The 23,548-nt window shown below is 41.8% G+C and overlaps 2 protein-coding genes across 5 annotated transcripts; one reads left to right on the top strand and one right to left on the bottom strand.

Moving 5' to 3' along the window:
* Positions 1–31: 31 nt before the first annotated feature.
* Positions 32–6,517, top strand: rnf41l (ring finger protein 41, like). Of its 3 annotated transcripts, none has more exons than XM_042422764.1 (7): positions 32–116; positions 2,619–2,878; positions 2,993–3,199; positions 3,366–3,505; positions 4,528–4,690; positions 4,788–4,908; positions 5,011–6,517. In XM_042422764.1, exons 3-7 carry the CDS (start codon positions 2,994–2,996, stop codon positions 5,413–5,415), a joined length of 1,035 nt encoding a protein of 344 aa, XP_042278698.1. In that variant the 5' UTR covers positions 32–116; positions 2,619–2,878; position 2,993; the 3' UTR covers positions 5,416–6,517. The 3 variants fall into 3 exon arrangements, with proteins under 3 accessions (XP_042278698.1, XP_042278699.1, XP_042278700.1); XM_042422765.1 differs by lacking the exon at positions 32–116 and adding an exon at positions 2,458–2,516; XM_042422766.1 differs by lacking the exon at positions 32–116 and having other exon boundaries at positions 2,523–2,878.
* Positions 6,518–6,600: 83 nt separating this feature from the next.
* virma (vir like m6A methyltransferase associated) lies at positions 6,601–22,398 on the bottom strand. 2 transcript variants are annotated; one of them, XM_042422758.1, is made up of 27 exons: positions 22,278–22,398; positions 21,694–21,806; positions 19,529–19,615; positions 18,470–18,518; positions 18,221–18,383; positions 17,965–18,084; positions 16,849–17,100; positions 15,557–16,287; positions 15,192–15,329; positions 14,883–15,109; positions 14,211–14,738; positions 13,931–14,085; positions 13,752–13,834; positions 13,138–13,231; positions 12,568–12,956; positions 12,318–12,473; positions 11,913–12,148; positions 11,574–11,823; positions 11,261–11,478; positions 11,022–11,151; positions 10,584–10,727; positions 10,339–10,493; positions 9,912–10,008; positions 8,856–9,022; positions 8,372–8,721; positions 7,113–7,259; positions 6,601–6,998 (listed from the first exon to the last, which is right to left on the bottom strand). In XM_042422758.1, the coding sequence occupies exons 1-27, from the start codon at positions 22,338–22,340 to the stop codon at positions 6,787–6,789; spliced, it is 5,454 nt and encodes a 1,817-aa protein (XP_042278692.1). In that variant the 5' UTR covers positions 22,341–22,398; the 3' UTR covers positions 6,601–6,786. The 2 variants fall into 2 exon arrangements, with proteins under 2 accessions (XP_042278692.1, XP_042278694.1); XM_042422760.1 differs by having other exon boundaries at positions 16,879–17,100.
* Positions 22,399–23,548: the final 1,150 nt, after the last annotated feature.

Raw genomic sequence — 23,548 nt, 5'->3', positions numbered from 1 at the left:
GCTGCAATCCCGGTAGTGGGCGGGGTCAACCTGACTGAGTTGCGTTTGGTTTATAGCGTCAGTGCAGATTACAGGTTCCGCCCTTCATGGATTTCTACAGGCCGTCGATCACTGAGGTATAAATCGAGCTCACCTAAACTCTCTCCTGGGTTTGTGTGTACATGTATGGAGGGATCCGCAGTTATTTTGGCTTCTGATATGATTGTTTGCTGATACTTTTAATACTACATTTATACTTTATTATATGGTACTAAACTCTCCTATAGTTTGTTTTATCCCCAAACCCACCACTTTACAGTTGATTGTGTTCTGGTGTTTTGGTACTGTAAACTGACTGAATGCCAGTTGATTTGAACGAATCACATTGAACAGTCTTGGTAGAAAATACTGTACTTTAGTACAGTTCTCAAGCACTTGTGATTATTTATTTTTATTATTATTCCTAGTATTTCGAGTTTTGTTTTTACAATGCTACATTTATTTTTGACAGCTATTGTTACTAATTTTGCAGATTAACATGTTTTAAAACCTATTACAACCATATAAGATAAGACTTTATTGATATCCAGAGGGGAAATTCTCATGTCACAGTAGTGCAGGAAACAAGGAAACAGATAAAAACTAGGAGTAATGAATGCAAACAAAATAATAAGTCAAGTAAATAGAACTCAATCTCTATACATTATGAACATTACAATACTACATACATAAAACATTACATTACTATATACATGACCTGACTTGTGGATGTAAAACTAAGGACTTGTGCAAAATATGTACAATAGTTCTGGTAAGTGTAGCTATAGTTATATGTGTATATGGGTGAAGATGCTTTTTTTTTTTTTAAATAAAATTGTTTAAATGAACTCCATCATGAATTGCAACATTAAAATGTTGCTTCCACTCTGATGTATCAGTAAACATATTCAGATAATATGGCAACAGTTTACTTTAAGTCTCCTTATGTAGCATTTATAAGCAGTATACAGACATTCAATAAATGGTTTAAAACACACTATAACATAGTTATTAGCAGAGTTAGGTGTTTATTAATGTGTTTGTCAACAACTATAACTCTTCTTGTGGACATCCATTCTGGTGCGTAAACAGATAATGAATCACAATATAGTGAAACACAATTTTAATAATATAAAACATGTCTTCATAGAAGTTATAATTGCTGATAAATACTATACATTAATATGTAAAATGTGTAATGAACCATTTATTAAATGTTTATATACTGCTTATGAATGCTACATACGAGGCCTTAAAGTGTTATGTGGTGTATTTTCATTAAAAGTCATTGGTGTGCTTAAAGACAATATTAAGCTATGCAGATTGATTTTATAAGTTTATAAGCAATAAGGGCTAGTGTAATACAATTTGTATTGGTGTAGTTATAATCTCATGAACCATATTTAATCACACTGTATGTACAGAGGCACGGTAGAAGAATCATAATCATACACTGGAGAAATTTGAGTGTGTTTGTATTACATGTCACTTTGCTTGGGTCTGCTAAAGTCCTCACCTTTTAAAAAATACTCTCTGGAGGAGATCAAGAAATAAGGGTGTAAAATGACTAGAACAACTTATAAAAAATAAAAGGCCAGAAGACAACTTGGCAATAATGGTGTAAAATGATTCCCAATACTTATATAAAAATTGGATATAATCAGGTAGAATTGAATATGCCAGTACATATCCTCAAACACCTCAAAACCTGTTTTGAAGAGTTTTGACCAACAACGAGTGACGGAGATAAAAGTAACATAATAATTGGTCAAAAATTAGGGAGGGTGGATGATAAGGTGTGAACTAAGCCGACCCAAGGGCATAAAAACAATGCCTCAAAGAAAAGACCTTTGGAGCGATTTGGTTCGTTGTAAAAGTGCTGATTGCTCCCCTTTTTTGCCGGCATTAAAGAACACTTTGCTGCTTGGACCTCTGACTCCCTTTTTATTTTTTGCTCTGGTACCTTTTTCTGCAACAATTTGATACAACAGTTACTGATAATATATAATAATCTAACAGCTTCCCCTATATAATGTACAGTATAATGTTACTTTTATACTTGAAGTACATTTTGCTGATCAGACTTTTGCTGATTTTGAATACATAACTTTTACTTGCAATAGAGTGTTTTCTATACTGTGGTATTCCTAGTTTTACTAAAGTAAGGATCTGAATACCTCATCCATCACTGAGTTTGACCTAACAGAAGTTAACAGAATATTATAGAGAGACTGGGATGATTCCAGGCGTTTGGGTTGCTCTTTGATTTTCATGGTCATCTGATGTTGTGCAGTCTGTAATCCAATCAGGCAGGGAGAGAGTGTAATCCATGTTAATCCCACATCCAGAGAGAGAAAGAGAGAGAGAGAGAGAAAGAGAGAGAGAGAGAGAGAGAGAGAGAGAGAGAGAGAGAGGAATGGGTGGGTCATTAAGCGAGACAGAAACAGTTGAAGGACAGCAGTAATCTCTGACGGCTACATCACAACCCAGCTTTACTGGTGAGAGCAAAATACTGAGGAATCTGTCTGTATTTGAGTGTCAGTTCTTCCTTTCCTGTAATACTGCCTGTCTCTCTGATCTGATCTGATGTCGTCTGACAGCTGCCTGCCTATGTCCTGAACCCTCGTTGTCAGGGATACCTCTCCATGGAGACGCACTCCCAAAGGTAGGGGAGGGCTTTAAGAGAGAGGAGACCCTCACCTTGATGGAGCAACAAAGAAAGAGTGAGAAAGAAGAAGGAAAGAGCATAGCAGAGTGATAAGAGGGGAGGTCACCTGTGTGTATGTGGAGAACAAGCGGAAATCAGCAGAAGAAGAAAGGAGAGAAGAAGAGTTGGATGAAGTGAAAGTGAACTTGTCAGGTAGGAACTGTCAGAGTTAAATAATACAAATGAGCGTGCTCTGTAGCAAGTTTGCACTTTGACTTTTTGTTTTTTCCCACTTTTCTCATGTATATTATTGATGTTTTTTTGCAGGATGGGGTATGATCTGGAGAGGTTTGTGGGCTATGTTAATGAGGGTCTCCTGTGCTGTGTATGTCGAGATGTATTGGAGCGCCCCCTGCAGGCACCCTGTGAACACGCCTACTGCAGCGCCTGCATCAGCAGCTGGCTGGTCCATCACCACTCCTGTCCTGAGGACAGACTGCCACTGGACGTGGGCAGTCTCAAACCACTATACAGGTCTGTCTACATCTGTGTGTCTCCTTGTTTCTGATGATCTTTTCATTGCATCAGTTCAGTTTTTTTCAGCAGTTAATTTATACTAAATTTATACTAATAGAAATTAATAAAATCCTTCACACACACCTTTATTTCTGTCTAATATTATTTCTGTTTGTGATGACAGGTACATGCGTAATGACCTGAACCGTCTGCAGATCCGTTGTGTGAATGCAGGGCAGGGATGTGAGGTGGTCTGCTCACTGGAGAGCCTGCACACGCATGAGGATGAGTGCGAGTTTGCCTTCATATCCTGCTCTAACACAGGTACATGAAACCTCACATTTATTGATGTTTTATTTGTTCTGATTAAGTTTTTTTGGTATTAATTGTGACCATAAATGGTTATCCATGTGGATGTGTGTGATACCAAGGTAATGAGACACCTCTGTGCCTGAGAGCAGCAGGTGGCTATTTTGTTGTCATGGCTACCTCACAAACTAGTGCACCTATGGGACTTGTTCTGGAGCTCCCACAGACCTCACACAGGGTGCATTCAGGGTCGACTTTCCATCATTCTTTAATGAGCATCTCAAAAGTGTGTATGTATGTACAAGCATGTGCTCTTGTTCTCACAGTGTGATTGTGACCTGTCATTGGCAGGTGGAGAGTACATATGTTACCGCTGTGGTAGGTATGGTGACAGAGTGTGTGCATGCAGCTTGGCTTTTTTGCAGTGTTGAATCCTGCTTAAAGTTTTGATGATATTTCTTGCTGTCTGTGACTGCTGTGCTGCAAAGAGTGTCTTAAAATTGTCAAAGATGAGGTATAATGTTATATAATTGTCTATATGTTAAGGGTTGGAAAAATATTGCCTTTATACTGCAACTGAGTACTCTTTACTGTACTTTTACTGTTCTGAGTACATTGTAAAATTAGTAATTCCACTTTCACTTGCACAAAAAAGAAAGTTGATTGATAATTTAGCCTTGAAAGAATAACTAATAGCTGATGTGACAAAATCAGCAGCATATTATAGTGAATATACATTTGAAATTAAGTTAGACCTTTTTCTCTTTGTAATCTGTGAGAACTTTCATAAAAAGTGACCATGTCTAACCACGAATAAAGACATTTTTTAGTTTTACTTAAATCGTTTCCAAAATAGTTGTTCTCTATGAGTAATATTGAATTCAAGTTATACTAAGTATTGTGTGTATACTGTTGTGTAATTATTTTTAAATCTGTCTGCAAATCAAATTTCCTTTTGTAAAAATCAACATGTGAAGTACATATTTAGCCAGGACATGTTTGTCACTTCATGCATCACTGTGGCTCCGTCCTCTCAGGTTGTCCCGTGCAGGTAGAGAGGCGAGGTTTGGAGGCTCACCTGTCAGAATGTAACTTCCGCAGCAGAGAGTGTCCAAACGGCTGCGGCCACACTCTTCTCTCCATTGAACAATCACAACATAACTGTGTAGCAGAGCTGCGCACTGAAGTGGAGATGCTAAGGTATGTACTATATGTAATCCTGAATTATAAAGTTAATTTCTACTGTTTGCTTTTTTTTTTAGACTATAGATTTGGTCTTATTAAATGTCTACTGTAGGGCAGAGATGCTATGCAAGGTGGAGGAGGTGAGACGGGAGATGGAGTCTCGCTTGGATTCACAGAGGAGACACATGGTGCAGAAAGAGTCACAGCTGAAGAACGAGGTTGAGGAGCTCAAGGTAACCAGTTAAAAGCTCTAATGTTTTAAAAAGCAACAACGACCAGAAAAGGTTGTTTTACTCTCTTTACTTCAACATCAAGTATTTTTTTCCTCCACCCAGGGTCAGTTGTCCCGTGTGATGTGTGACATGCGCGCCCTGTTGGGAGCAGAGCGTCTGAGGAGACAGGAGCTGGCAGAAGCAGAGCTGGAGAAGAGGGAACTGCTGGAGCTCCTCAGAGACCTGCAGCCCACCAGGAGTCAGCATCCAGTCGAGCAGGCAGCCAGAGACCAGCATCAGGAAGACCAGCAGACACCAGGATGGGAGCTCCACACCGAGCCGACGAGACACCAACAGAGGGAGGCTTCCTTACATGCCTCCAGTATATCGCTTCATTCGTCTCAGGCTATAAATGCATCAGGTCCACCTCCGTCTCCTCAGCTGAGTGAGGGGACGCGCAAAGGTGGAACCCGGAGTCTAACCCTGGACTGTATCAAGAGGAAGAGCCGGGAGGTCACGGTCATATGAGTAAACTGGACTGGACGGGAAAATTAGCTGAACCAGAATAGATGAAATCTATATTTTTTTAATATTTGGCAAAGTATTTCTGCCATTTAGTCATCAGATTAGAGCACAGGTGCAGCTACAGCTTCTGGCATCATGACTTTGTTATTAATTTGCAAAAGAAAAAATTCAATACATGGAATTAGCCATATGTTGTTTGGAAGGCAGAACTTTTTGTTTAATTCTTCTACTTTACTGAGAAAGTGATCGTTTGACTGTAGGCTTATTTAAAAGTGAATAGAAAGGTTTGTTGAGGTTTGTTAATGATGAGCTCCCCTTTAATCATTTAATGTCCCTTAGATTTTGTATCCAACAGGTATCCATTAAAAACTGTTCCTCTGATGCAGTACTTTCTGCTTTGAAAATGTTTAAATGATTTCTGATTGTCTGCAAGAACTTGACCTATATTTTTTTTTAAGTATTGAAGTCACATTGGGAATTCCGTCATACAGTATTTGTGTCAGTGTAAGTTATGAAATACAAGATATATGCCAATTGACAAGGTAAGAACTGGAAAAACCATATATATAATCTTTGTGTTTTGTTTCCATTTAGATTAAAATTACTGTATTTAACACCAACAATCCAATCTGTTACATCAGAGCAGTTACCTTGATTAACATGTGCATGACTGTGACATCCTGGATTCAATCTTTGTTGTGCACAATCCACCTCTATTTCACAATCCCTCCTAACTACTACTTTTACTTATTAAGTACAAAGAAAAAAAAATCTAAAAAAGCATCTCTGAGAAAAAAAGGCCACCTTGGGCAGCTATCAATGTAGGGGGGAGCACAAGGCTCAAATCCTTTACAATCCAATTTTAAAATAAAAAACCTAAACATTTATTGGTGACTATGCATCTCATCCTACATCCATGTTGAAACCTCTGCAGCCTAAATGCACATTATTTTAATGTTAAAGCTTTGTCAGTTGTTCACCATGACTTGTTTTGTCTTTTCACACCATTAATTCTTTTCATGCACCCAGAAAGAGTCAATAATCTTTTTCCCTGTGTTGTTTTAATGCTCAAAGTTAGTTCAAGTTTGACTTTTTTAAAGAATGAAACTGTCAATAAGGACAAAATGTTCTCCGTCTGTTGTGGTTCATTGTTCCATCTGTTGATTGTTTAAAAACACGAGTGTAAACTCAATTTCTATGATTTTATTCTCTGAATATAACTCATGATAACAAAACAAAACATCAACACAAAGTCTGTACGTCATTGTGACAACATCATCCCACCATGGACACGTTTCCATGGAGACAGTACATAGAATATCCTGATTGGTCCGTTTGTTGCCGTGAAAGGCTGCAGTCATTGCCCAGGTGACTTTACCTGGTGAAGGAGCGAACGTGTCTACCCCTCCCACCTCCGCTCCCTCCCCCGCCACTGAACTTGCTCCCCTGAGATCCTCTGCCTCCTCCTCCACCTCCCCCACCTCCTCCTCCAGCACTGCCGCCGCCTCCTCCCCCGCTGAGCCACGACAGCCCGGTGCCTCCTCTGCCCCGCGGAGCACGATCCCGTGGAGCCAGGCGATACGCACCTGGGAAATGGAGGCAAAAGCGCCATATTTTTAGTTTAGTGTTTAGAGGTTCATATTACAAAATCAAGCAAAAACTGTGAGTGTGTGTGTGTGTGTGTGTGTGTACGCGCTTACTTGCGGGCGGTTGTCGGGAGGGCAGAGGTCCTCGTGTGAAGTTGCTCTGGCCTCCGCGAGGTTCACTGTAGGTTCCTCTGTGAGTGACAGCTGGGACTTGGCCGCTCCACGATGAACCTCGGCCTCCTTCTCTGCGAGTGTAATTACCTAAAAGACCGTAAAAGGCTTTATCACCCTCTGCTGGCCAACCTGTGGTTCAGATCTGCAGCGTGCCCAAAACCCAGACTACTATGATATAAAGTATTCTATTACTTTGACTTAACTCGAGGTCCACTTACTAGCTTACTTGGTCTGAAGTTTGATCAGTTGTCGTCACTTTGTATGTCTGACCACCTTTATTACCAGACCGTTCCATTTGAAGGTCGCATGATGACAACTGAGCAAATTCTATCTGCTGATGAAGACTTTGAGATGCAGCTGAAAGCTCTCACCGCTAGTGAATTTAAAAATAGTGAATGGGCCTTTCATGCTGAAGAATACTAATAGTATTAAGTATACGCTATGTACTATCTTTATAATATACTATTTTGGCTAAAATTAAATTGCAACATTTAGTAATAACGTGAAATGATGTAAGGCGAGTGCTACCAGAAAGTGATAAAACTGCAAATTCTGAAAACAACCATAAATGTTTAAAGTTCACTAACAGCTTGTACAAAGAACTTATCAAGTCATTTTTTGTTTCCTCTGCTCTTACCTGCGCTGTCTAGAGCTGCAGCGATTAGTCAATCTACAGAAAATTTATCCCCACTATTATGATAAAAGATAAATAATTTTGAGTCACTTTTTTAAAGAAAAAAAATTCCAAATTCTCTGATTCCAGCTTTATATTATAATATTTTCTGGTTTCTTGAGTCTTCTATGACAGTAAACTAATTATCTTTGGGTTGTGGACCATTTGATTGGGCCAAAATAAGACGTGAGGACGTCACCTTGGGGTTTGGGAAACCATAATCGACATTTTCTGCCATTTTCTGGACCAAATGACTGATTGATTAATTGAGAAAATACTTGACAGATTAATCAATAATGAAAAACAGTTGTTAGTTGCATTCCTGGTGTTGTCACACAAGAACTGTGTCCTTCAACAACACAATGAAAGTGTGAGTGACACGTGACTAATGTGTGGACATAGCTGAGGCTGAACTAACTTGTAAGATCAAACAGGTCTTACGGACACAAGAACATTTTTTTTATAATATGATCATGGCAGGAAGGATTGTATGTGGCTGAAACAGTATATGTGTGTGTGTACTTACCAGATAGTAGAACACCTTTAGGTTGTGGTGGAGTGAAAAAGCGAGTCTGGCTGTGAAAGGTGGCTCTGCCTCTGTTACCAGTGAACAGTCCTCTGGTGGGGGGTTTGGGGGAGCTCTTGGGTGGCCGTTTAGGTGGCAAAAGCCCAAGAGGTGTTGTAATATCTTTAAACTCAGCTGCCACAAAGTCATCCACATGCATACTGGGAGGACGGGAAGTGTTCTGTTTGCGCTGACGGAAGATATCATGGGGTCGAGAGACATTCTGTCCAAAACCTCCTCGACCTCCACGGCCGCGCGGAGCAGCCATGATGTGGGCTCTCTTAGCAGGCTCAACGTAGTCTGATTTACCACTGCAGGGACGTGCACAACAAGGGAGTCGTTATTCAGTAAGTTGATTAAAAGAAGCTGAAACTTTATTGACAATGTTAATTGAGTGAAAGGCACACAGAGCAGATATGAAACTGCATGGATTGGAGTTTGGTACCTTGATGTAATAAACGTCTCGTGCTTGTGTTTGCCGAGTCGGAAGCCTTTCGTAGCCTTAGTGTGACCAGGAGATGAGGGCTCAGACAGGAAGGAGCGCTCCAGCTCTGCCTTCAGGTCCAGTTCTGGACAACACTCCTGAGCCAAACCCACCAGATCCACCTTCACCTACGACAAACATGTGTAAATACTTTATGTTTCCAAAATGAGCCCATTAACATTGAATTATTTATCTGTTCAGTTAAAGTCCCCTTAAACTCCTATGCAAACTATTGAGAAAAATGTAGCAATGAACAAAGTTGTAAAACACAACTGAATCAATGTCAGAGGAATCTTGAGAGCTTAGGAGGCCAAGTCTGAACATGAAAATGTTTTATTTATTAATTTATAGTCAGTGTCTAACATTTGGACATAAATTAAGTTGAAGCTGTTATTTATTTATTTTTTTACACAAGAGCAGAACACGACGCTTGCCTTAGGGTTGAATTTCATGAGAAAGTAGTAGCACAGAATGAGAGACATTCTTGCAGCTGGTACTTTGAAGAATAATGCACTGTAAAAGTTTGCAAAAACGCAAAACAAACATGTTCTACAAAAGACTGAAAAACCCTAGATTAATGATGATGATTAATGATTTTTTTGCCATAATTGTGAAGTCCTGACATATATCCAGCTTTGTGATTCCTGCATCCACCAGGGTTCCCACACATTCTTAAACATCAAATTCAGGGACTTTTCAAGGACTTTGAGGGCCCAATTCCCTCAAATTCAGGGACCCAACACGGCATAGTTCATAGGCACAGATCAAGGTTAATTACTGTTACAACACAGAATATTTATAATGAGAGGTAGCAGGTTTTCCATAAGCTCACAGACTATGAGGTCTCTTGTAACAAAATATGTAAATTCAAGCACTTTCAATGACCCATGTCTATTTATGTCTACTTTAAAGAACTTTCAAGGCCTTGATTTTATTTTTTTTTTATTTAAAAAAAAAATCAAATTCACAAACTTTCAAGGATTTCAAGGACCCTAGGGATCCCAGATACACCCTTACCATGTCAAGGTCCTGTTCTATGTCGTCAGTTTGGAAGGGAGAGAACCACAGAGCCTTCAGCTGCTCATCCAGAGCTTCTGACAGAATGAACACCGTCCTACAGATAAAAAAAAAAAAAAAAAATTATACAAACAGGAAATACTTAATACTACCTCCAGCGATTCTTCTTATTTTGTACAGAGGTGATGCATCAGTATATTTAAACATCTGTATCTGGTTTAGTTGTAGTTTCAGGGAGAACCGAAGCACATACAAGACATGTTTACACCACTTTGTTATGAATATCTGAATATAATATTCTGTCATTTTGAATTGACGTTCCCTGTGCAGGATGGTAACTTCCACCCTGTGATTAATGACAGGGAATAAATAAAGACAAAGAAAAAAATTATAGAAAAAAGTTATTTCGTATCATCAGAGGCCATACCTGTGATTAAACTGGGCCCCAAGTGTCTCAGGTGCTGGCAGAGTGGGCTCAGTATCAGCTGCAGGAGGCGTGTCTGTGGCTGTCTCCAGTGTCTGCCTCAGAACAATCACATTCTCCAACATCGTCTCCAGTGAATCATCTTCTTTACATAGTTTCTACAGACACACACACACACACAGTTAGTTACATTCAAAGACGGCATCAACCTCTACTTTATGAAAATGTTATGAGTGCATCATTTGTACCGTAATCTGTTTCTCCAAAGTCGGTAGCGGATGTGACTCCGACTCTTCCCACTGCAGCAGAGATTTCATCTCAGAGGCGGTCAGCAACCGTGGAGGAGGAGCGAAGGCAGATTCCTCACCGGACCCCTGACCCTCCTCACCACACTGGATTAGGACACAGACAGACTCATGACATAGATCCAACTATCACATACTGTATGCAACTCTGCAAGAGATACAAACTTTCAATTTATTAGTGATTTATTTGCACATCCCACATGCTTCTAACTGCTCCCTACTGAGCATTTTACCAATATTATTACACAGTTACTTCTAAAGCATGTTCATTTGTGTTTACTTCTGTGTGAAGCTTAAACCAGATTTAAAAGCAGCTTGAATGTTGTTAATTAAATAGTTAGAACACAGTTTAAGAATTACACACATCTAAGCTACACTCACCATTGATTCTGTGTTGAGGATCTGTCTGAGGAAGTCCAGCAGAGCTGAGAGCAGGTCTGCTGAGTCCTTGTTAAATGACACCAGTCTCTTCAACAGCGAGTACAGCTCTGCACTGTGTTTCTTCAGAGCTCTGAAACAAGGTTAAACATATGACTTCAGTCTTCTTAGATCAAGAAAAGGGCACAGTCACAAGTAGAAAGCGAAGGGATAATAAATGGAGACAGAATATTGCCACTTACACTTTGAGGTGGTACAGTCCATAGTCGTGCTCTGTGAGGAATGTCAAAGTCCTGATACAGGTGAGAAGAAGTGGGACACTGCTCTCTGCATTTCCCAAAACCTCCAACAAGGCATTGCACACTGATGACATGATCTCTCGTCCTGGTAGTGCATTGGCCAACTGTTCAGCCTCTGACAAACAGCTTTCACCGGGTGGAGACACCACCAGAGAAATGTCCTGGTGAAGAAAGTGTAGAATATTTATTCTTTATTGTTTTCCCTGTACAGGTTTGTTTGCACTTTGTTTGGTTCTATGTGCATTACTTTGTTTACCTGGTCACACAGTGACTGTAATATTGTCCCCACTAGTTCGCTGCATTGCTGCTGTTGTAAGGAGTGGACAGTGGGAGGAACCAGCAGAGACAGCAGCAAGGGGAACAGATCTGCCAGTTGTTCGTCTCCAGACACAGACCCAGACAGCAGGTGTAACGCAGCGCTCTTACAAGCTCTCTGTGACACCAGTGCATCAGTCAAAGAAAGCAGACGCAGGACCTGGCCCCAGCACACACCTTTCCCCTCCGCCCTGCAGTTGGCACACATTACGCACACTTACAATAACAATTTACAGTAGAAACACAAATATCCGAGTGTGTATATGTGTCCTTCACTCACAGCTGCAGCTCCTCCAGCAGCAGCTCCAGTAGGGTCTTCATGATGAGTGTTGCGGTGGGTGAAGACAGGTCTGCCAGCTGAACACACACTCTCCTGAGCATGGCCAGGAGGGGAGGGCAGCTGGTGGCACACACACACCTCAAAGCCTCGGAAAACACTTTCCACTGTGCCCGTATGTGCATGCTCCACAGCTTCCTCGTGTTTAAGGCTACAGCCACATCTTGGACTGATATCACCTATGGAGCCAAGAATATCAATATAAACATGTACACCTAAGGCAAAGCAAGTTTATTTGTATAGCACTTTTCAACAACAAAGCAATTCAAAGTTGTTTAAATAAAAATAATCATCCAAAGAAGAAAGGAAGTACAGAATAGCTAGGTGACATACAAAGAGTTAAGGTACCTGAGTGCTTTGCATTGGCAGTGGAAGAGGCAGGAGCTCAGACAACAGCGTAAGGCCGGAGAACAGGCCTTCAGGAGCTTTCAGCAGGGATCCTAAGACCTCCTTTAGCATCAGAGACCACGTGTTGCTGGCCAGAGTCTCCTCTGTATGAGTGACCTGCAGCAAACATATAAAATGTCTCAGCATGACACTTTCTGTACCATATTTCTTACTGAAACAAACATATCTGTATTCTCGCTTGTTCACACACCTCTTCATTGACACCCTGCGTAAAAGTGAGCAGTACATCAACAATAAGCGCCTGCACTCTGGTTTCCTCCCCGTCTAGACGTCCAGACGCAGGGATGGAGCACACAATCATGTGGAGCGTCACCAACACACTGGCCACGCGAGTGTCCCTGAATTGAAAAGCTCCCCCGCGGAGCAGCTCTGTCAGCATGGTGCGCAACAACCGGAGTGTGCTGATACATATACTGAGGATCATGCAGCGCTGTGGCGTGGGGCCCATGTGTCCGTGCACGCGCCACGGCTGCAGCAGTACGCTGCACAGCTTCTGCAGGACACGCACACATGTATCCAGACCCTCGCCAGAGAACAGCTGGACCCCTGCAAGACTCCACTTGAGATCCCTCTGCTGACCTGCAGAAATAAAGAAAACGATGATGAAAAATGTGTAGAATAATAAAACTACAACAGCTGTTTCTTCTGTAAACACAGAATCCAGTTAAATAACTTGATATTACACATTTTTTTAACTACATGTAAAACCTTGCAAAAAAAATAAGACAATTTGACAACTGAAGAAACATTTAGTTTTTACCCTCAACAGCAGGTGGGGGGCAGGCGACATGACAGAGGACCCTGAGAGCAGTGACGAGCCCAGTTCCCTCAGCAGTCAACACATTTTCCACATTCTAAAGTCAAGAGGAAACAAATGTTAAAAATGACATGTAGCACTCTAATTTGCATATAGCCTTGACTCAAATATGCTACAGAGCAGGAATAGGTTTGAGCCGTTTAGACTTGTCAGAGAAGCCCTGCATTCCAAGGAGAGATATATATGGTGGCTTTGAGGTACAGTAATAGATGATAATATACAGACAGCTGAGTTTGTGACTTGAAGAAATACTTCCTACTAGTAACAGTTTTTGTTTATGTCAGTGTTTTTTAAGTTGTTTGTATGCCTATGTAGGTTACTCTGGGAAAGTTAGGATGAGACACCTTTATTGCTTCACTGAAAGAGTTACCATACTCCCTGAATTAAAGGCTATAGACAAATCATTGGCATCCACCCACTTCTAACTGAATTATTAGCACTCAGGAGTTATTAGGACTGTCTGCAGGTAATAGAGGAGGATGAAAGCTCAGACAGTTATGGAAAATGAATGAATGTTGCTTTACTTCAGCAGTATATATTGAGTGGGAGATCTGTACCTGTTTGATGTAATCTATGAGGGTGGGAATGCTGCCGATCTCAAAGCGTAATTTCTCCAAAGGCTCCAGCCATTTACTGAGCTCTGAAGTACAAAGAAAGATCAAAACACCATTCATCAAAAGAACACATACACTCATATCATAAACTGTCTTATAAGGGATGATATGTGAATACTTACCCTGTAACTTGGCATTGGTGTCATCTGCCTTGGCTAAAGAGAGCAGTGGAGCGGCATACTGTTCCATCATCCGCAGTTCATTAGAGCTCTGCGCCACCAGTAACACCAGCATACAGGCATAGTTATACGTCACTGCTTTGCGAGCCTTGGCTTCACTGCAAGAGAAAAAGGACAAAAAAGTGAAAATATGCTCACAAATCAACTTAAGATTTCTGGTTTAGTGCTTTAACAAAACCAGGAAACTACAGACAGAGACACTAGGAGAAGAAGACGTTCTCACCCCTGTCCATCCTTGCTGTGGTGCTGAAGCAGAGTGATCAGACAGGACAGGTTGTTTTCCAGGCTGAGGACGTGGGCCACGGCGCTGCGGCCAGTCTGGGTGAAGGTCATCAGGTAGAGAGCATGGAGCATGCCCAGTACCTCTGCATTGTCACCTTCTTCTAGCCCTGCTCCCCCGTCTCCTCCTGTGGCTACATGGCTCATGAGCTCTGACACACCCTGCAGAGCATGCAGCGCCTGCATCAGCCACACACCGAAGCCCTCTTCACCGAACCCGGGCCCCGTGAGACTTCCCTCTCCTCCTGTAAAGGTGGTCTCCTCGCCCTCAGCCTCGGCCACAGATGCGAGGAGACGCAGCAGCAGGCTGGTGGGAGTGGGCTGGGCGAGAAGGAAGAGCAGACCTGACTGGGTGAGCGACAGGAAGCGTAGGAGCTCTTTAATGGCTTGGGTGACACCTAAGTGCCCGGCTGCTGCAGCTGCTGACAACACCACTGTCGTGCTCTCCAGGAAATGGCATGCATGCATGTACCTGAAAGAGGGCAAGTACAACATTATAAATACAATCAATGATTTACAACCAGTTTTATAACTTTTAGACTGACTTTCTAAACTGTCGGAGTTTCTGCACTGTGTCAGTTTTGAGCTTCAGGGCCAAGTGTGTCTGAATGTGTACCTGTACAGCGCTGGGTATGGGTCATCCCTCTCCTGTGGTCCTGTTATTCTTGCAGTAGTGGGGAAGGCTTTTCCAGGTGGCTGCACCATGCAGTGACTGGCGGTCTCTAGCAGGTGATGTAACTCCTCCAAAACCCCTGCCAGCCTATCAAGCTCTGCCTCGCTCACAGGGGAGGGACTTAGTGATGGCTCTTCTTCCATGGGGCTCTCAGCATCCTCCATCTCCTCCTGAGGATGATAGTCAGTCAAGAGCTTTGTGAAAAATATTCTTAGTCTTTAAAGTTACAGACGTATGTGTGTGAGTATGTACCTGCTGTGGTTCACTCCACGCTGCTGCTGTTCGCTGCAGGTCAACCAGCACCTCATACATGTGGCTTTTCTGTAATATGGCGTTGCCAGCTGTTATGACCCTCACTGTTTCTTCACGCAGGTACAGCTGGACTAAATGCTGTAGAGAACAAATAGCTTAGTGACAGATATTCATGAGGCAAAAATACTTCACAATCAGTTCAATATGTGTTGTATTTAAGGCATCATCTCAAGTGGTAGCTGGGTGCACTTTGCAATTGTATTTTTCAGTGTACGCAGTAATAGCAGATCAAGGAAATGCTTGTTAATGTGTACATTAAAAAAAAGCGACAAACAAGACAAGACTGTATACTTTGTGCCCCTAACCTGATAGCCACTCTTGTCTGACTCTCCAGCGTGTAGGAAGGCCTCCACCCCAGCAGGAGCACTAGTCAGGGCATCCAGAGCTCTCAGGATACTCAGCTTCAGTGTGGAGGAGACATGGTCCCTGTGGAGCAGTTCCAGCAGGACACCCAGAGCCCCATCACGCAGCAGCAAGGTGAGGCCCTGCGGACACTCTGCCAGGTATGATGCTAGCTTGGCACCAGCTTTCAATTGTCTGAGGTTAAGAGCAATTGGTTGTGTGAGAGCAATCTCCATACTCAGAGCTTGGAGAGCCCACTGGACTAGTACTCCAACAGGATCCTCAACCTCCCCGTCTCCCTGTTTAATCATGTAAGCCAACCCTTTGGCTAGTAGTCCAGGTGCTTCTTCCAGAGCCGTGACCCAGCGTGCGTCTCTGTCCTCTCCAATGCTGGTGAGCAGCTCTTTCAGCTGGGAAACGGCCTCAGCTTCCTCTCCGACTGCTGGTCCCTCTGGGCCGCTGGGGTCCCTGGGCTCCTCCACACTGGCCTTCTCAAACTGGGTATCAAAGCGAGTTTTGTAAGGAGGGGTGAAGTAGAGAAGTGGTCTGAGTTCTCGCTCATAGGGGTCATACTGGACTGGTGGAACAGATGCCAGGTCCTCAGGAGTGTAGTCCATGTCAAAAGTGGGCAACTTAAAGCTGCCATTATCCAGGTCATCCTCGTCGCTGGAAATCTGCTCATAGCCGTCATCACCTAGCAGGGCGGGAGAGACAAAAATGAGAGGAAAATTTTACAAAGTTTATCTACTGTAAACAAAATGATTAGAGATATTATTTGAGATATAAAAAAATGTGCGAGAATGAGGAGGCCAGCGACTACTATATACTCCCTTGCTTATTCATTCAAATGCATACACTGACAAATCTACTCACACATGGCAGCATCACTCCACACATGCAGGGTTAGTTTGACATGCAGGATGTGATTACAGCACAAGCATCAGCCGTGGCTGTGAGGATGTGTGAGGTAGACCTGCACCTAACAGCTTATGAACGTTGATCATAAGCCTTCAGAGAAGCCCAGGAGGGCTAGCTGAGAGTTTGGAGCATCCAGCGATCATAGATGGCGGTAGCATGCCAGAGCACACACTCTCTCTCCAACTGTCACTCAATCCCAAATGGACCCTGCTCCCGTGGCCTGCTGGGAAGTCTGATGACTGCATGTAGTGTTGACTTTGTGGTACCAAAGGGGTTTAGGGCTGCACGTCCATTTGGGATTGTAGACTATCCTACTCTCACAAAAGAACTCCCCTACCTTCCTCCATTTCCTCTTCCTCGTCCTCACCCTCATCTTCCTCCTCTTCTTCCTCCTCCTCTTCCTCCGGAGCACTGCCCTCGGTCCGTGCGTCTTCTTCCTCCTCCTGCTCCTCTTCTTCCTCCTCCTCCTCGACTTCTTCCTCTTGTTCGGCGTCTGAGTACGTTTCATCAGCAGGCAGCGACCTCTCAGGTGACACGGCCTCCAGGTAGTCGTCACGACCCTCGCATGGCTCATCTTTGACTACGCCCACTGTAGATGTCACAACACAGTCCGGGGGGCACAACATTTAGCCAAAATATCCACACAGGGCACATACACACATGCAAAAACCAAGCACTCATCTACAAAAGAAAAGGTATATATATCCAAAACAGCTTTTATATTAACCAATTTACAACACAATGTACCTTAATGTCAACTGTTCTCCAGAGCATAACGCTTTTTCTGTATTTTTTTTTATATGTTCCGTATGTGGCAGGCAGCCACTGGTTTCCATTAATTTCAGTAAACTGTGAAAACCAACATGCTCGATATATATAACCCATCATTATCATGATCATCATCATCATCATCATGCTGCCTTTTACCTGTGCAAGAACACAGCAGCAGACTGTCCAAATACAGTTAATCTTCACTTTCAAACAAATTACCATCCAAAAATAATGTAACTGACGGAACAATCTGCAATGTGACGCTCACTGTGATGTCCTACATTATTCAAGCAAAGATTAAATCTGCAGGTTTATATTCATTTTGTATTGAAATAAATGAAAACAAATGGGTACCAACCCAAACAATGTTAAACTTTAAACATGAAAAACAATACTATGACACTATATAATATAGCGCTACAAACAATGTGACTGAATAAATGCAGCTGATCGTAAAAACAATTAATTTTTTTATGGCGCTGACAAAGTAACTGTGAGGTAACCCATGTGGGATTTTCTCTAAATATAACTTTCAGATTTAATTGAAAAGAACAATTGATGCTACATGTAATTATTAGAAATATTAATCTAACGAAAGCAGCATCTCTGTCATTGTTGATCAATCAAGATCTAACAGTGGCTGATATAATGTGATAGCACAGAGCTAATATACAGTTCTAACCTGTCACTTGGACCTGCTCCTCATCATCATCATCCGGAGGTGGAGGCCCAGGTGGAGTCCGAGGCCCTCTGGGTGCTGGTCTGGGTGGGCTGCCATTGTATTGGTCATCTTTTTCCCACTCTTAAAAAGACAAACAGCACAATAGATTTAGAGTACAACAAACAAATCAGCAGAAAAAACTGTTTAGGAAAAATAGTTTCAGGAAGTTGGGTGTGAAAGTGAGAGCACTGAATAGTTTCAGTTTAACAATGGCCACCTTGTTTAACAATCCTTTTGGGCCCGCTTGGCTGTTGAGGGGGTGGGGGTGGTGGAGGAGGGGGCGAGTCTTGGTCATGTCCGTGTGAGCGCTCTGCTGTACCGTACACAGCTACAGTCAGACTGGTGTACCAGCCACGCAGCACCAGGCCATCTGTGTTTACCTGCACAAATATAAACCCCTCTAGTTACAAACAAGTCAACAAAACATATATAAATCATCTTGTTTGAGGACAAAACGTCTGCTTACCTTTCCACTGGGTCTGAAGACGATGGACTTGTTCTCATCATATTCCAGACTGAGGATAGAAAGCAAGACAGGGCAGATTAAAACAACACTGCCAGAACATTAACTAGAAGGTGCAGTTAGAAAGCAAATATCCACTAACTAGCCTATTTTTTTTTTCATAATTAGTCTTACAAGATTTATATTGAAAACATAGCATGTAAATGATGTTTAATAGTTATCTTTTCAGTCCTAGATATCCCTCTTTTCTACCAGCACATAATGCAGTGTAATTATGTCTAAAAAGCACTCTCTTATCATACCCCATCTCTCTCTTCCCTCCACTCTCCATCACTCTCTACTGTCTAATAAACCCATAAACCCCCCCTCGAAAAACATGCTAGTATCCTGGCTGGCCTTGCAGTCTAAGGTACACATGTAACTGTGATATTCCGGATTCCAATTTAGACAGGGCCCTTAGTAAAAAGGAAAAACTGCCTTGAAAAAAGAAAGAAAATGGGTCAAATTTGTGTTTAACATTGGGAAGATATTGTGCCAGCAATGACTAAGGTAAAACAAACTCCTGTCAACGTTCCCAGCAGAGATAATAACTGGGGTGTGTCATATTTACAGTTTTCAACCACTCTTACACAATGGACACTTCTAAATACAAGTTTACGCCCTGGTGCTACTGTTCTGCTGTGCACACCTCTGTTATTATGAGGTAAGTATAAAAATGCTTGACTCAAACATTCCTCTACTCATCTTTTTCACTGGGACCTATAAGTTTTTGTGTCACTCTCAGCTACAGTGTGGGTGAGGTTGAGTTTCTGGAGAGACCAGTTAGCCAGTATAGGAACAAAGACACCTGAATATGGGTGGGTGCACTCACACACCCCACCGGCCTCTGAAAAGGCCTCAGATGCTACCATGACTGGTTCTACAGGTCAGACAGATGTCTACATCTTAAACACTTTGGAGATGTGGGCAGGAAATACAGAAATGGAGAATGAGGGGAGGCTCAGAGGGATACAGAAACAAAAATGAGAAGGGGGGAAGAGAAGAGCAAAAATGCATTCTGACCTGCCCAGTCTGTGGAAGGTGGGGCTGTTGGGTTTGGGGACATTATTGAAGAACAGCTCCAACTGGAAAGCATGAGGAGATGTCTCCCTGGAAACAGAAACAGAAAGACGCACTTAATAATGAGTCAGTTGAGTGTCAGTCCCGCAACAGGCTTCACTGGGATTGAGTTTCACATCAACATAAAGGAGCCACATAGATTTGTCAACTGTGGTAGCTAACCCTTTAACATCTCTGGGTGTGTGAGGCCATTGTGGACAATGTTACAATCACTGAGGAGGACTGTTTTATGGACATTTTCACATGTTTTCTGCATCAATTTGACAAAAGTACTTTGATTTGTCAAAGTAATTTACAGAATAATCAGAGAATGAAATACCTATCTGGTTGTTTTGTTCATTAACAATTTCTTGATTGATTTTTCATATAGTTTAGTGTATCACAATTAGGATTGGGCTAATGGGCGATGCCATCATCCATCGCCGATGGCTGACAGTTATTGACCACTGATGGCTCCATATTGGCCACCCCTAAATCAACAGAACACAAAGGCCTGATGTGCTCAGGTTAGTGCAGTGTTGATCACTGACTGCGTTTACATGCATAAAATATTCCGGGTTTTGCCCTTATTCTAAGACTATTCCTACTAAGCTGTTTACATGGCTAATGAAAATGAATATTCCACCAGTATTCCCGTTTACATGCAGATGGTTTTCAGGGTTTCCCACTGCTCTAGTGGAAACGGGAATCACAAGACCTCTGCAGGCAGTGAAGTAAACCAGCGAGGTGAAAAACATTAGTGAGCTGCTGCCTGATATTTATAAACGATATTGATATGACTGATATTATAAATTTATAGTAACAGGTACATCCAGTACATTAGTTGTCCCATTATGTTTAGGCCACAACACTGCTGTGTGTTTTTGGTGCGTCACACCAAGTCGTCACCGTCAGTCAGGATAATAACCAATCCCCTCTGTCCGTGTCGTGGAGAAGGCATGCTCTGTTTTTCCAGCCTGTCCTGAACAGCTCTCCACTCTCCTCTCATTCCTCTCCTCTGTCTGCCTTCCTGCTACAGCATGTGTCATTTTGCCTGCGCAGGGGTAAACAGGCAAGAGGGACATGTGTCGCAAATGGCAGTAAAAACCCCAACTGAGACGCACATTCCAAATGCTCTGTATGCATGACCAAAGAATGCTCCTAAAACATGAATAATATCGACATATCCCACATGTCTTAACTGGAAAATGCTACTGTCGGAATAAGACCTAATATCCAAACGGAAAATGCTTTTTATATGACCTGTATCAAATTCGGAATACTGTAATAGTCAGAATAATAGTGGAATATAAGTTTGCATGTAAACGTAGCCACTGAGAACATCCAGTCAGTTAAATTACATCACACATTATCCAACAGGTTCAATGGGAATCAGGACCTGCTCAACAATGGAGCTCAGGTGTCGCACTCACTCACACAGTGGGCCTCTCTATTTCCTAAAGGCACATTCATCAGAGGTATCTGTAGCACACTAACATTTCCAGAGGTTATATATCACCAGCAATGAAGATAAGGAATTCCTGCAATTAGTGATGCACCAATCCAACTTTATCTATCCCAATATTTTTCCAGTACCCCTAAACTCAGGATATCTGTTGATGCTGATTACCAATCCAGTGCCAGCACTCGGGTTTTCCAAAATTAAAAATCTGTATACCATCTGTGTCATGTTATTGAAATCATTTAAATGTAAAACTGAGTCGTGGCCCCCAGTGACTGAATGAATGTAAGTGATTTTTTTATATTATAATTGTAAATATTTTATTAAATACTCTAATTAGAACTTGAGCTTGAAGAATGTATGTGTAGTTTAGTGAAGTTTATTAGGTACATATGAACTGAAACGTCAGCATAATTTTTTCCTCTACCTAACAGTTATTATACTTAGCATAAATAAGTTGGACAAGAAACATCATAGAATTCAACAGCACCAAATTAAATGACCATCAAGTTGAATCAACAAGTCGATAAAACAGCTTCAACAGTTTAACCTTTATGCACATAAGTGTTACTACAGGTCTCAGGAACTTGTTTAAATGCACTTCATGAACTGGCCACTTTGTGTTTGTGTGTCACTGAGTGATTTTTGAGTGCATTAAAGCTCTTACCCAAATGCTCTGCTGTCAGGTAAGTTGCTGTGTGCTTTGATTCCTGGAGGAATGACCCGCACCTCTGTGATCAGCACCGCGCAGGGAAAACGCACTACATCCACGTTGGTTAACTGTTGGTGCATTGAACATAGGTATTAACACAAGAGGCAGAGTACGCCAGATATTTAGACAACACAACATTTTAACTTAATCATAACTAACACTTCAGACCAGCACGATCACTTTTGCTTCTCGGTCAGATGTAAACAACTTCAGACTTTAAAGTTAGCATTAGCCAGCTGGCTAACTAGCAAACAAACTGCACGGGGAGGCATCAAAAAATGCCAGCATGCAACTATATGATTAAGTTAACAAAATTACGTTAAAGTGATGTATTTGCTATGATTTGGTGCATAACTTGGCAAGTGTGCGGTGGGAAAAAAAGGCTCCGTTATCGTTATAACCGTTAACCAAGTTAGCATAGTTAGCTCGGAAGTTGCGCATCATTCTCCAAAACTCTTGAATATAATCGATGTGAGTTTTGGATGCAGGTAGCTCTGAAGTTAATATACAAGCGTGTGTTGAGGCGTCAGGATTATTACCTCTGCACTCTGATGCTTGAACGTATCTAGAAAAAGAAGCTCCGTTGAAGTGTCCCCCGCCATCGCTTTCTGCTGTCCGTCGGGCCAGGGGTCAACTTCCGGCGGGGAACACTTCCGGGGTCACTCTGATAGGAAAAAACTTCTTCTTCTTGGTTTTTAGTGGCGGTTGGCGTCCAAAATATCGCATTACCGCCATCTACTGGATTTATGCTAAAATATCCACTGACTAAATAAAATAATAATCCCTTCCCATCTATTTCCCCCTCTGCTACAACCTCTCTATTTTTCAGGTGTTTGAGAGAAACTAAAATCTTCTCTCAACAGCTGTTGGACACCTTCTCCAGAAAACTCCCACAACACCCAGAAATCTCCTTGCTGCATCTACAGTTATGTAAATTTTCTCATTACCAAAAAAGGCCCAAAGGATCACCTGATCCTTACAAAAACAAAACTCATCATGTTTTCTGGATGATTTGTCCTCCTTAGCTTCTTGTCTCACATCACAATATTTCTTACCTAATTCCTCATGCTTAAGTCTCTTGATTAGATCTAACCCTGATTATTTCTGCCTTCCTTCCTCTCTTAGGACAGTTAACCTCACATGATGCATGATACCCTTCACAAAGAAGACACTTTGGAGCGTTCTCACAGTCTCCTTCACATTCGTTTTCCCCACATTTACCACATGTGGCAAGATTACTCCTACATACAAAAAAACTATGACCAAACTTCCAACAATTCTTGTTACAAAGGTTTGGGAACTGTGGTGTATTTTCATTAAATGTCATTGGTGTGCTTAAAGACAATATTAAGCTATGCAGATTGATTTTATAAGTTTATAAGCAATAAGGGCTAGTGTGATACAATTTGTATTGGTGTAGTTATAATCTCATGAACCATATTTAATCACACTGTACGTATAGAGGCACGGTAGAAGAATCATAATCATACACTGGAGAAATTTGAGTGTGTTTGTATTACATGTCACTTTGCTTGGGTCTGCATTAAAGTCTTCACCTTTTAAAAAAAATACTCTCGGGAGGAGATCAAGAAATAAGGGTGTAAAATGACTAGAATAACTTATAAAAAATAAAAGGCCAGAAGACAACTTGGCAATAATGGTGTAAAATGATTCCCAATACTTATATAAAAATTGGATATAATCAGGTAGAATTGAATATGCCAGTACATATCCTCAAACAGCTCAAAACCTGTTTTGAAGAGTTTTGACCAACAACGAGTGATGGAGATAAAAGTAACAGAATAATTGG

Source organism: Thunnus maccoyii, chromosome 10, assembly GCF_910596095.1.
Source record: "Thunnus maccoyii chromosome 10, fThuMac1.1, whole genome shotgun sequence".
NCBI classification, from domain to species: Eukaryota; Metazoa; Chordata; class Actinopteri; order Scombriformes; family Scombridae; genus Thunnus; species Thunnus maccoyii.
This window is presented reverse-complemented; position numbering and strand designations above follow the sequence as displayed.